The sequence below is a fragment of the Poecile atricapillus genome, chromosome 9, assembly GCF_030490865.1.
Source record: "Poecile atricapillus isolate bPoeAtr1 chromosome 9, bPoeAtr1.hap1, whole genome shotgun sequence".
In the NCBI taxonomy this organism is placed as follows: Eukaryota; Metazoa; Chordata; class Aves; order Passeriformes; family Paridae; genus Poecile; species Poecile atricapillus.
In genome coordinates, this window is record NC_081257.1 from 12,477,817 (window position 1) to 12,491,138 (window position 13,322).

General features: G+C 55.7%; 1 protein-coding gene across 4 annotated transcripts in view; it reads left to right on the top strand.

Moving 5' to 3' along the window:
• Positions 1-12,983, top strand: part of CELSR3 (cadherin EGF LAG seven-pass G-type receptor 3) — a 31,438-nt gene extending 18,455 nt beyond the window's left edge. For 2 of the 4 annotated variants that reach the window (XM_058844921.1, XM_058844922.1), the window contains 19 exons: positions 187-281; positions 985-1,194; positions 1,656-1,839; positions 2,318-2,467; positions 2,738-2,918; positions 3,199-3,366; positions 3,778-3,904; positions 4,094-4,300; positions 4,402-4,576; positions 5,101-5,213; positions 5,511-5,590; positions 6,221-6,347; positions 6,991-7,104; positions 7,243-7,379; positions 7,472-7,578; positions 8,213-8,386; positions 8,528-8,728; positions 8,908-9,985; positions 10,680-12,983. In XM_058844921.1, coding sequence (XP_058700904.1) covers positions 187-281; positions 985-1,194; positions 1,656-1,839; positions 2,318-2,467; positions 2,738-2,918; positions 3,199-3,366; positions 3,778-3,904; positions 4,094-4,300; positions 4,402-4,576; positions 5,101-5,213; positions 5,511-5,590; positions 6,221-6,347; positions 6,991-7,104; positions 7,243-7,379; positions 7,472-7,578; positions 8,213-8,386; positions 8,528-8,728; positions 8,908-9,985; positions 10,680-10,707 — 3,656 coding nt within the window. In that variant the 3' untranslated portion in view covers positions 10,708-12,983. Of the gene's footprint in view, positions 1-186; positions 282-984; positions 1,195-1,655; positions 1,840-2,317; positions 2,468-2,737; positions 2,919-3,198; positions 3,367-3,777; positions 3,905-4,093; positions 4,301-4,401; positions 4,577-5,100; positions 5,214-5,510; positions 5,591-6,220; positions 6,348-6,990; positions 7,105-7,242; positions 7,380-7,471; positions 7,579-8,212; positions 8,387-8,527; positions 8,729-8,907; positions 9,986-10,679 lie in introns of those variants that run through there. The other 2 variants (XM_058844923.1, XR_009278269.1) reach the window with 2 other exon arrangements.
• The last annotated feature ends 339 nt before the right edge of the window (positions 12,984-13,322 follow it).

The following is a 13,322-nucleotide window of genomic DNA, read 5'->3' on the forward strand; positions in this document are numbered from 1 at the left end:
CTTGCTGAGGTATTACAAACCAAGAGTAGAATGGGTTGCATTGGTGCAAGGCAGGACGATGGCCCTGGGGTGTTACAGGCCACTCTTTGGGATTAGCTGGTGCAGAGGATCCCTGCTGGGAGGATGCAGCAGGGCAGCCATGTCTCCTGTGCTGAATTTCCAACAAGCCTTTCCTCCTTGTTTTAGGTGCAGCCGTCAGACACTGTGATGAGGAGAAGGGCTGGCTGGAGCCAGATCTCTTCAACTGCACTTCACCTGCCTTCAAGGAGCTGTCTGTGCTGGTAATCCTCTCAGCTCTGCAGCCCTGACAGAGCAGGAGCCCTCTGAGCAAGGGCTCACAGCCAAAATTCAAAGCACTCAGCTCTCCAGGGGTGCCTGGAGTATGAGAGGGCCTTGCCACAGTGCTCAGTGCCTTTCTCTTCTCATCTCCTTTTCCCCCAAATCCCTCCTGTGGGAACTGTGGTCTGAGCTTAAGTTCATACAGCTCCCTTTAATTTGTGTACCCCTCAGAAATTACTTGTGTCCTCCCAGAGTGTTTGAGGGGAAAGTAAGTAACTCTGAGCAGGGCTGAGTGATTTGAAGCTGATAGGATGTCTGCTCCATGAGAGCTCTGTCAGGACAAATCCCTTTGAAATATCTAGGCAAGTGTATTCAACACTTACTTACCATCTAGCTGAATTGAAACTGAAGCCCAGGAGAGTTTCCAGGGGAGGATTGGCAGGGCCTTGCCCTGTCCTTTCATCTCCTTGGCCTCTGTTGTGTATGGCACTGGGTTAGCTGGGCCAGTGCAGATCCTGGTGTGTTGCTGGAGGCTGGTTGTCTGCCACATGTTCTCCCTGTTCTAGTGACCACCACTGTGAGTGTCTGTGGCTTCTGCCATGGCTTTAGAAATAATCTCTGTGTCCAGCAGGGCCTGCAGCATCCCAGTTTCCTGGTAAGGAACCTGCTGAATTGTTCAACCCTCTCTTTTCTCCTCACTGACAGCTAGATGGCTTGGAGAGGAACAAGACTGAGCTCAACACAATTGAAGCCAAGAAGCTGGCCCATCGGCTCCGGGCTGTGACAGACCACATGGACCATTACTTCGGCAATGATGTGCACATTGCTTTCCGCCTGCTGTCCCGCCTCATGGCCTTCGAGAGCCAGCAGCGTGGCTTTGGCCTGACAGCTACACAGGATGCCCACTTCAACGAGGTGAGTCCTTCCCCCAGATCAGAGCTTCTGTTGCTGCTCGTCTTTGCAGCCATGCTGTGTTTCTGAGGGGATTGAGGATGTGGCCAGGGAGGACCCACAAGGTCTTGGGATGCTGTCAGGAGCACTGGGCTCCTCAGTCCACACCAGCAGTGTGGGAAGCAAGACCTGCATGGTCAGGGCTGGAGCAGAGTGGTTGAGGAGAGGCAGAGAACTGGGTTTGCTCAGCCTGGGAAGGCAAAGGGAGGTTTTACTGCTGCTGGCAGGTCCCTCATGGCAAGGGTGCAGGAAACATGTCTCCGTAGGGCACTGATTGATGAGAATTGAGGGTGGGGGCCCATCACCATAGAAAGTATCTCTCTTCCCAGAGCCCTTGTGCAAAGAGCACAGTGCTGCAGTTGGGGGTGGTCAGGAGAGGCCAAAAGGCCATGCTGACGCTCTGTCCTCATGTTTCTCCCGTTCAGAACCTGCTGCGCGCAGGCAGCTCTGTGCTGGCACCCGAGAACCGGGAGCACTGGGCCATGCTGCCACACGGGGAGCACGGCAGTGCCAGCCTCATGGAGCAGCTGCGGGACTACTCGGGCACACTGGCCAGCAACATGAAACTCACCTACCTCAACCCTGTCGGTGTCGTCACCCCCAACATCAGTGAGTAGGAGCTGGCGGGGGTGGTGGAGAGACACTCCTCCATCACACCTTGTTCCTTTCTCATGTCACTGCATCTCAGGGAGTGTGCTGCTAATGTCCTTGATGGCTCTCTCAAACATGGGGAGGCATTTGTGAGAGATGTCCTGGTCCCATGCTTGCCTGGACTAGCTGACCTCCAAGAGCTAGCAGAGCCAGGAGTGTGCTGCCTGCTCCCAGTTCCTTTACAGTTTAGCAGAAAAACAGCTGGCCTAGGTGGCAGGAGTAGTCTGCCCTATGGCAGAGCAAGGATCTTGCCTGGCAAGGAGTACTGTGGGTACTGACTTTTTGTGTCATGCCCAAATAGAGATCATAGCCCCAACCCAGCCTGTGGCTCATATGGTCCCTTTGCCAGGGACTTGAATCCTGGGGTGCCCTGGAGCACAGTTGCTCTCCAGGTGTCCATCCTAGAGCTGACTTTCACTGCCTTGTGCCTCTGCAGTGCTGAGCATCGATCGCATGGAGAACCACTCCCACACCCGCCGGCGCTATCCTCGCTACCACAGCAGCCTCTTCCGGGGCCAGCCCGCCTGGGACCCCCACACCCACGTTGTGCTGCCACTGTCGGTGCTGAGCCCTCCAAAAGCCGAAGGTGAGCACATGATCATCGCGCAAGAAACAACATGGGTGGGTACAGCTGGCAGGAAAAATGTTGAATCATAGAAAGATTTGGGTTGGAATGGACCTCTAAAAGCCATTTAGTTTGCATATACCCTGCTGAGACATGGCTCTATCAAGAGCCAACCCTGAGAGCCTGAGCTTCACCACATCCCAAAAGCTCCTCATAGCCTTGCAAATTGTCTTCAGAGCAGCTCGTGTTTGTGTGTGTGTGTGTGTTCTCACCACCCCTTGTGTGCCCCAGCTGTCCCCACAGCAGTGCCCACACTGGCTGGGAGTGAAGGGAACTACACTGTGGAGAGCTCCTCCCCGAGGCAGGTGCTGCCGGAGCCCGAGCCCACGCTCACTGTGGTCATCCTCATCATGTACCGCACCCTTGGGGGGCTGCTGCCTGCACGCTACCGAGTGGATCGCCGCAGCGTCAGGTACATCCTCCTCCCGTTTGCCCCCACAAGCACCAGTGGAGAGGGGCTGGCTGGACTCTGTTCTGTTCCCTCTGGCAGTTGCTAAGTCTGCCTACAATGGGGAAGGGTTTGATTCCCAGCCTTGGTGCTGCTCTGTGCCATATTTCCCAGCCCCAAGTTGTAGACTGGGCAGAGCTCTTCCTTCTGAGATGTCAGAGCAGAACAGACGGAAGTCTGCTCTGCAGCTCTGCAGCTGCCACACACAGTGATAGTAATGGTAGAGCTCTGTTGCTCCTTGCAGGCTCCCCAAGAATCCTGTGATGAACTCCCCTATTGTGAGTGTGTCTGTGTTCAGCAATCACACCTTCCTGCAAGGACCCCTGGACACCCCTCTTGTGTTGGAATTTTACCTGCTGGAGACAGCGAACAGGAGCAAACCTCTCTGTGTCCAGTGGAACCACTCCAACCCGTGAGTTGACATGAACGTGACTGGGCCACTCTCTTTGAGCTGCTTTCCCCACACATTTCCTTGTTCCCCAGGTTTCCCTGAGTAGCACTGGGATGTGGGGGTTTCTGCCCTCTCCCATGGATTTGTTTCTTTTGGGAGGGCACAGCAAGGTCATAAAACCATTTTGTTCGGAAAAGACCTTTAAGATCATTAAGAGTCCAACCATTAACCCAGCACTGCCAAGTCCACCACTGACCCATTTCCCTCAGTGCCACACCCACATTCTGATTCCAGTATTTCAGCTTTAGCAGTGCAGTTGTATCTGCTGGCAGAAGAACCTTGTCAGTCACCCCTCTTCTCTGTGGTTCCTGCCCCCCACACGCATTTGTGTGTCTTCTCTCCTAAGTGCACTCTGCTTTTTGGTGGCTGCAGGACCAACCCCTCTGGCTTCTGGACAGCCAGGGACTGCGAGCTCGTGTACCGAAACACCACCCATGTCCACTGCCAGTGCTCCCAGTTTGGCACCTTTGGGGTTTTGATGGACAGCTCACACCGAGAGGTAACCTCAGCCTGTGGGGCTGTGGGTGATGGTGGGGACTGTTAGCAGGTGGGTCCCAGCAAAGGCAGAAAATGTCCTGGGCACAGGCAAAAAACTCTTCAAGGGACACAAATACAGTCTGAGAGTTCTGCAAGCTTCCTGTATTTCCCCCTAACACTGCTATTTGCCTTTGGTTCTCTGCTGCTGCAGCAACTGGAAGGTGATCTGGAGACATTGGCAATTGTCACCTATTCCTTGGTGTCTCTCTCCTTGCTGTCTCTGCTGCTGACCTTCTCCTTTCTGACCTGCCTCAAAGGCCTCAAGTCCAACACACGTGGCATCCACTCCAACATATCAGTCACCCTCTTCTTCTCTGAGCTGCTCTTTCTCCTGGGTATCAACCGCACTGAGAACCAGGTCTGTGGGCTTGAACAAGCTCGCCTGTGGGGGTGAGGTGTGGATGATGCCATTAGCATTGGCGTAGTGGGACCACCTCTAAGTCACTTTTGTCTCCCCAGTTTCTCTGCACTGTGATTGCCATCCTCCTCCACTGCTTCTTCCTCTCTACCTTCGCCTGGCTCTTCGTCCAGGGCCTCCACATCTACCGCATGCAGACCGAAGCCCGCAACGTCAACTTCGGGGCCATGCGCTTCTACTACGCCATCGGCTGGGGAGTGCCTGCCATCATCACTGGTAAGAGCTGCTTGTGCTACAGCTGTGCTCAGACTAGCCATGCTGCTTCTCAGCAGTCTCCTGACCACCTCGTGTTGCCCAGCTCATCCAGTGTGGAGAGCTGAGGGTGAACTTGCCATGATCAGCAGTGCTGGCAGCAAGCAGTGCTGTGGTGGTCAGGGAACCACATATTAAGGGCTGTTGTCTTGCCTCCTAAGGAGAAGTAATTTCTCAGCACATCCCCTCAAGTCTTCTAGTTAAAGTCTCTTGGTTTCCCAAGCCTGCATACTTGGGTGACCTGTTGCTGGCAGTGAATGCCTCCTGGACTGGGCTGTGTCAGGAACACCTGAGGAAAAGGAAATAAAGTCTCTCTTGCTGAGTCTCACAGTCCTGACTTCTTCCCCCTGTGGTGGGGAAGCCTATGCACAGGGCAAGGAGCAGGGAGAAAGCCTCTTCACTGCTGACAGTGCTGGCATGGGATTGACAAGGTTTGGACAAGTCCAAGGCTGCTGAGTCTGAACCTGACCTCTCCCTTCCTCCTGCAGGGCTGGCTGTTGGCCTGGATCCTGAGGGCTATGGGAACCCCGACTTCTGCTGGATTTCCATTCATGATAAGCTGGTCTGGAGCTTTGCAGGCCCCATTACTGTCGTCATTGTGGTAAAACCCTGTCCTGTTTCACCCACAACCCTCTCCTGCCTCCCTTCTCTGCACCATGGGCACTCGCCCCTCCTTGGCTGCCCACTGCCTGTCCCATTCTTTGTGTCCCTCTCCCTCAGTTAGAGGCCCTCTTTTTGTCCCTCCTCACTCTAGCCAAACCTGGGGGAGGCCACAGCTCAGGCATGAAGGGGAAAGGAGGGGATGTTTGCAGGGCCTGGTGAACCTGGATTCAGCACTGGGGAGGTCAGGTCAGAGCCAGCCCTTGGCACAGCTTCTAATCAGTGCCAACACTTTCAGATGAATGGGGTCATGTTCCTGCTTGTGGCCAAGATGTCCTGTTCCCCAGGCCAAAAGGAGACCAAGAAGAAATCGGTTCTGTGAGTATTAGTGGCCAAACTCCCAGCAGAGCTCTGGCAGCTAGTGGTTTTTAGCATTTTCAGTGACCATCCTCCTCCTTCTACCATCACAGAGGGCCCTTCTGTGCATCAGTGTCAGCCTTGCAGCCACTCTCCTTTCCCACACCTGCCAGCCACATTAACTCTTCCTAAACTTTATCCTTTCTTATTCCTGCATCCCCATCTCCACACTGACCTCCCAGCTGGTCCCCTTTCACCACCTGCCCTCACAGCCACCTATTGTATCTGCTTGGATTCAGCACTCAGCCCTTGTCAGCTATGAGCACCTGCTTCTTCCTCTCCTACATGCTCCTGAGACCTTTCCCCACTCCCTCTTGAACCAGCCCTGGAGCATGGCTGAGCTCTCTGTGGCTCAAAATGACCTGTGTCATTTGGGCCCCTGTGTTTGCCATGTGTGATCCAGAAGGGAAGGCCTGGGAGTCAGGGGGAGCTGGGCCAGTGTGTAGGGATGTGCCTGCAGTGCTGAGCACAGCAGGGAGGTCTCTGCAGGAGCTTCCCCTCTGGATCTCTGTGAGCACTAGACTGTAGATTAACAGTATGCACTAACCTCTCGGTGTGTGTCTATGTCCCTGTCTGTCTCTCTCTCTCCAGCATGACGTTACGGAGCTCCTTTGTTCTGCTTCTAGTTATTAGCACTACCTGGCTCTTTGGCCTCTTGGCTGTCAACAACAGTGTCCTGGCTTTCCACTACTTCTACACTGTCCTCTGCAGCCTCCAGGTAACTGCCCGGCCTCTGCTGGGGAGGGCACGGGTCAGCCCAGGAGAACATCCTTGTGGTTCCCAGGGCCATCTGTGGAGAGTGGGTGCCCTGTGCTGAGCTCCCAACGTCTCGCTGAGCTCCTTGTCCCTTCTGCTGTCACCTCTGTGGCAGTGAGTGACTCCTGCCACTCCTTGTTGCTGTGCCTGTGGTGGGCAGTCACGCAGAGCAGGAGGTGGCTGCAAGGCATTTGGTTCAGAGGTAACACCAAGGGACAGTAAGTCCCTTAGGAGGCACCATCTGGAGGGAAGGCACCTCCACGTCCTGAGAGAGCAGAGTAAGAGAATGTGACGGAGGTGTTGGACACCCAAAATATTATCTGTGGCAGCACCCTACTTTCACCACTGGGGCTGATGTTGCTGCAGGGGACCCTGCCATTTGCTCCTCGGCCACTGCCAGACAGGTGGACACCCCACCCATTCCTCCCTCATCCATGGCCATTATGGGTGTTAGCTCTCATTGGTATTGGGGGGTTTTTAGTGCATCCCAGTCCGGTGGCCACACTGGACTCTGGAGGAGCCAGGGACTGTCCCGCTGCTGGTACTGTGGGCAAGCAGGTCAGCTGGCAGTGAAGGACTGTCTCTCATGGCATGTCTCCCCACAGGGCCTGGCAGTGCTGGTCCTGTTCTGTGTACTGAATGAGGAGGTGCAGGAGGCATGGAAGCTGGCCTGCCTCAACAAGAAGGGGCAGAGCGAGGAGGCCACGAGGAGCACACAGGTGGGCTAGAGCAGAGCAGCCCAGGGTGGTGGGCTCAGGCTTTGTGTCTGGAACAGGAGCTGACAGGGATATCCCCACTTTCCCTGGGCTACTGTGGCAACTCCTTAATAGGGCACATGCCCTCTCCTTCCTCCCCAGGGCCCCAATGCCTACAACAACACAGCACTGTTTGAGGAGAGTGGGCTCATCCGCATCACCCTGGGGGCCTCCACAGTGTCCTCAGTGAGCAGCGTGCGCTCTGCCCGCACCCACTCCAGCCAGCGAGCTTACCTCAGGTAGGGAGCAGCCAGGGTTCTGGGGGCCAGCAGTGCCTGGACAGAGCCAGAGGCTCCTGCCACTGTGACAGTTTGAGCCTCCTCTCTTTCAGAGACAATGTGGCAGCACGTCAGGGCTCAGCCCTGGATCACAGCCTGTTGGCTCACGCCGGCCCCACGGACATTGACATGGCAATGTTCCACCGTGATGCTGGGGGAGGTAAGGCTCAGCCCTCCTCCTGGGTTAGGGAAATTCTTCCCAGTGCAGGCTCTGGCTATATGGTTACATCTCCCACATCTTGTTCAGCTGCGACTTCCAAACACATGGTAGATAGGAGGGAGAGGCAGCCATTGTGTCATTTAGCACAGCCTCCTCCTGGACAGATGGCAAAGAGCCAGTCCCCAAGGGGATAGAAACAGGGGAGGCAACAGAGGGGACATTGGCTGTTGTGGGATCTCTGGAGACACTGGACTCTCCAGTGCAGCACAGACATTTGACCCACTGGAGCTAGACCAGCTAGGGCTGGGATGTGGGACAGGCAAGCAGAGGCTAAGGCACATGGGTTTGCTCAGCCTGGAAGAGAAGGCAGAGGGGATCTTAGAGCTATTTGCAGCTGCCTTACAGGAAGGTGCAATGAGATGGAGCTGGGCTCCTCTCACAGGTACGTGGTGATAGGACCAGGGGAGCTGGCACAGGCTGCTACTGAGGGAGGGGCAACAAAGGGTAAGGCACTCTCACAAGAGTGGTCAGCCTGGGGTGGTTCTGCCTTCCTGGAAGCAGGTTCCAGCAGGAACCTCTCCCACCTCTCCCACCTTCATTCCAGAGATCTCCCTGACACACCATGTTCTTACAGACCAAGATTCAGACTCGGACAGTGACCTGTCTCTGGATGAAGAGCGCAGCCTCTCCATCCCGTCCTCAGAGAGCGAGGAGAACGTACGCCTGCGGGGCCGCTTCCAGCGCCAGCTCAAGCGGGTGGCACACAGCGAACGCCTCCTCACTAACCCTGCCAACACTGCTCCCAAAGGCAAGTCCTGGGGATCCAGCAGGGAAAAGAATGAGCTCAGCTCCCTGGGGGTCAGGCCATGCCTTGTGATGGCTCAATTGCTGCTCATGGAAATATTCTCTCCCTCTTCTTTGGGGCCTGGTTTGCTGTGTCCTTCATCAGATGTGGATGGCAATGACCTCATGTCATATTGGCCGGCTCTGGGCGAGTGTGAGGTTCACCCCTGCTCCCTGCAGAAGTGGGGCTCTGAGCGGAAGCTGGGATTTGACATCAATAAGGATGCAGCCAACAATAATCAGCCAGACCTGGCTTTGACCAGTGGGGATGAGAACTCCCTCACCCAGACCCAGCGGCAGAGAAAAGGTAACAATCCGTAGCAAGTGAGCAAGGGTGGCCTTGCCTGTCTCAGGTTGATGTGACACTGAAAGTTCAGCATCAGATCTGTGTGGCCATGCCCTCGGGGAGGCATGGCTAATTTCCCTTGTTTTCCTGTTCTCCTTGCTGTTGTGCAAATATTTGACTTCTCTTTCTATCCGGTGCAGGGATTTTGAAGAACCGCCTCCAGTACCCTCCGACTCTCCAGGGCTTGCCGTCTGTTGGCAGGATGACCAACGAGCTGACGTGGTACAAGACGTCCACGCTGGGTCACAGGGCTGTTCCCGCTGCCTCCTATGGCAGGATCTACTCTGGGGCGGGCAGTCTGTCGCAGCCAGCCAGCCGCTACTCATCCCGGGAGCAGCTTGACATGCTGATGAGGAGACAGATGTCCCGGGAGCAGCTGAGCAGGCACAACTCAGGAGAGTGCTTGGAAGCTGTGCCCAGTCGGCATGGGTCCAGAGAGGAGCTGGACACTATCCCCAGCAGGCATGGGTCTACTGAACACCTGGAAAGTATCCCAAGCAGACATGCATCTAGGGAAAACTTGGATCTACTCACTGCTAGGCCCAGTCAGAGAGATCATAGGAACACGCTGCCCCGGAGGCAGGGCTCCAGAGACTGCCTTGACACTTTACCCTGCAGATTTGGGTCAAGAGAGCAGCTAGACTGTGGGCCAGTAAGAGAAGTCTCTAGAGAGTGGCTAAACACATTGCCAAGTAGGCAAGTGTCCAGAGACCGAATAGACATGTTGCCAAGTCGGGATACTTCTCGAGAGCAATTGGATTTGCTTTCTAGAAAACAGCCTTCAAGGGACCTGCTAGCATCAGCTAGACAAGCTTCAAGGGAGCAGCTGGACTTCTTGTCCAGAAGATCTAATTCCAGAGAGCCTCTGGACACACTGCCTAGCAGGCAGCCCTCGCAGGACAACCTGGGAAGTCTGTCTCGGAGGCAGCTGTCTAGGGAAAGCCTAGAACCGCTGTCAAGGAGACAGCATTCTAGGGAGAACCTGGAGGCCATTCCCAGCCGACATCCTTCCACTGAACAGTTAGATATCCTTTCTTCCATCCTTGCTTCTTTTAACTCCTCCATCCTGTCCTCGGTGCAATCTTCCAGCACACCTTCAGGCCCCCAGACCACCGCCACCCCCTCTGCCATGCAGACCTCAACGCCCTCTGCAGTGTGTCCCTCAACACCTCACTCTGCCACCTCCCACAGCATTTCAGAGCTGTCACCAGACTCAGAGTAAGTGTTTTCCTTCCTTCCTCAGCCAGGTCTTGTTCAGCTGATCTTGTGCATTGTCCATCTGCCTGGCTTCTTCCCAAAGGGGTTTAGTTTGGAGGCAGAGGGCTGTGTAAGGGTAAACTCCCTGGGTGAGTGCCAGATGTCTCCTGGTCCTGCATAGTGACTGGGCAGGGAGAAGCCTCAGGTGTGACAGCTCCACATGTTTGTAGTGCAGCACAAGCAGAAGCCTCTGCGTATGAGTCTGTCCTCTCTGCCCAAGAGATGATGGCCCTTGCTTGTGGCCTGTGGGTACTCAGGGAAGAAGCTCTGTGCAGCTAGGCTGGCCTCCTGGCTGATCCCTTGGTCAGTGCTGGCTCTAAGTCCCAATGGATGTATGCAAGGGCCAGGCTGGCTGGAGAGGAGGGAGCCCAAGTCCTAGGGAAGCCCTGCCTTCCCCAGCCATGTTTCTCTCCCAGGGCACCTTGTTCCAGTATGTCACTTCTTTCTCTCTAGCTCTGCTCCCTGCTGGGACTGCTCCCACTCCACCCCACCCCATCCCTCCTTCCCTTTTCCCTAATCTTAGGGACTCTGAGACAGTTGTTCCTGCCCTGACACAGGAGGGGTTTTCTGCTCTGTCCCCATCTGGCATAGCAGGGAAAGGATGCTGGAGCCCAGGAAAGATGCCATTAACACTGTTTTTCTTTCCTCTGAGAAGAATAACGAGAAACGATGGCCATTCCTGAGGGGCCGGAACTGTCCGCAAGAGGGATGGAAGAAGCAGGGCCATTCGCCAGGCACTGCCAGCTGAGGTTTGGTATCCCCATGGAGCAGGGGCCAGAACTGATGGTTGTCAGAGGCCCAAAACCAACCCTGCTTTCCCCTGCCCTGTGGGCTGAGGGGCCAGCAGCCCACACCACCCACTGCCAGGAGCCTCCAGGCTCTCAGCTGCCACCATGCTCTCCATCACCTGCCTGGTGTGACAGGTAGTACTGGGTGAGGGTGGCATCTCCGACCCCCTGGGGCCAAGCTCTTTCTCTGCAAGCTGTTTGTGTGTGGAGTGTGCCTGTGTGTGTGTGAAGGGTGGGCAGCACCAGGGGGACAGAAATGGAGCCTAGGATATGGGGGCAAGGGAGGGTTTTCTATCCTTTTGTATCTTTGTAATCAGAGAGAAGAGAAATTTCTATGGTTATTTTTACGGATGGTCTGTTCCCAGGACCTGGAGCATTTGTTTCACCAACAACCCCTCGCCAGTTTCCCTGGGGCTACAAGAACCACAGTCCCAGTGGACTGGAGAAATAGTGCCAGGCAGTCCTTAGGGCTTTGCTTGCACTGCTTTGTCCCATTCCTACTGCAGGGCAGCTGGCCCTGTTGCCTCCGCCCTCCTGCTGTGCAGCTCCAGACATCTCAGTGCCACCTGCCTGCCTGGTGTCCCTCAGCCCCCTGCAGCCAGGCTTCCCTCTCCCTGCTGTGGGACCAGCCCTTGGGGCTGCCCCTGTCTGTGAGCTGGGGCTGTGTGCCAGCGAGAGCACATGTGAATGGGGCAGCAAATTCGGCACTAGGAACCTGCTGGGAAGGGACAAGCTCTGCTGTGCAGTCCTGTCCTGTACCAGGATGGTCCCACTCTTGTCAGTGCTGGTTTCCTTGGCTCAGCAAGTGAGCACTGTGTTTTTACCCACTGGGTGTTGTGCTCTTTAACCTGCATGTTACAGAACAAACCTCTGTTGGTTTGGAGGTCTGGTAAAGGAGCTGGATGACCCTTGCCCTGCTTAGCAGCAGGCTTGGATTTTCCCAGAGCCAGTCCTCGCTCTGCAGAGGCAAGTCCACAGGAGCATGATGTGGCTTCAGTTTCAGGGTCCAGCACTGCTCACAAGTTGTATCTAGCTGGTTCCCTGGGGGCTCTGTGTACACCTACTCTCCCCTGAGTAGCAGAGGACCCCAGCTCAGAGTGGCCTGACTTTTGGGAGATGGAGATAAACAGCACTTTGCCCTCTCTGGAAATTCATGTTACCCAGATGGTGTCTCTGCTCAGCCCAGGGCCTGACCCCCTGGCAGTGCTGTGAGACGGCACTCCTCTGTGCCTACCCCAGCCTCAGGCCAGGGCATTCGGCTCAGCAGGGCCAGCGTGTTCCCTTTCACCCCCATGGTGCTCTCGGGGCTGCATGACCATGTGCTCTTTACTGCCTTACTACCACACTGCCATGGCATCTTACTGTAGCCCAGCCTGACATGTTTACAGGAGAGGACTCATGCTGCTGTCCTCATGCCTCTAGGGAGGCCAAGGCCTCTTGGCTGCCTCCCCGAGTCAGTGGGGAGAGTATGGAGGGAACAGAAGGGCTGGTGATTGGGAGGGCTCTGGGTCCCCAGCACAGCCCTGATGAGGCAGGCTCACTGTCATCCTTTTCCCAGGGATGAGGAGAGAAAGGCCTGCTGACTTGTTTACATGCCATTTGGGACCAGTGTGCAGAGGGAAAGCCTGCTGGCCCCACATGCTGGGAACAGCTGGGCACCTCCACACTGCCCATCTTTGCCTTTGGAAACAAGCTTGTTTACAAGTTTCTCTCCAGCTGTGCAGTACCAGCACCAGAGTCCTGGGATCCTGTCCCAGCTGTGCTGTGGGACCCATGTTTCTGCCAAGTTGGGCACAGGGCTCTTTATGCTGCTGCCAAATGGAGAGCAAGTGTCAAGTGCCAAAAAGAAGAGAGCAGCAGAGCTGGTGGCCATCCCTGCAGAGCTGGTGGCCATCCCTGCGGAGCTGGGCCAGTCAAGAAGCAGGAATCTGCTTCTTGCAGACCAGTCTGCAGTTTGGTCCCTGATTGTAGTGCTGTCACCTGGGCTCTGGGGAGCATCCTCCTTGAGTTTGGATTTTTTCCTTTGGGGGATTTGGTTGGGGTTTTTTTTCCTCTCTCTGTCTCCTGACTCTGTTGGCAGGGAGTGGGGAGATGCCCACACCCCCTCTTTTGGCTGTGTAAAAGTGTATAATGGAAGCGCCAGATTTGGAAATAAAAGTCTATAAAATGGTGCTGGCCTCTGTGCTGTCTCTCCCTCTGCTGGGGATCCATGGCTGGGGCTCTGGATGCAGCACCTGAGGTGATGTTGGGAGGGGGCTTGGACAGGAGCTCACAGCCAGTTCCTGGGCTGCCTGGGGCAAGGTGACCAGGGGATGGGGACTTCAGGTGAAGTGATAGAACTGCACTGTGTCCAGGCTGGTTCACCCAGAGCTGGGGCTGGCTGTGGTGGTGTGCAGTGGCTCCAGGCCTGGCTGGCAGGGCTGCAGTGCCGCAGAGGCTGTGGTGAGCTGTGGGGCTCCTGCCTGGCAGCTGCCAGCACCCCCAGCCTGACCTGGGCTGCGGGGAGAAGG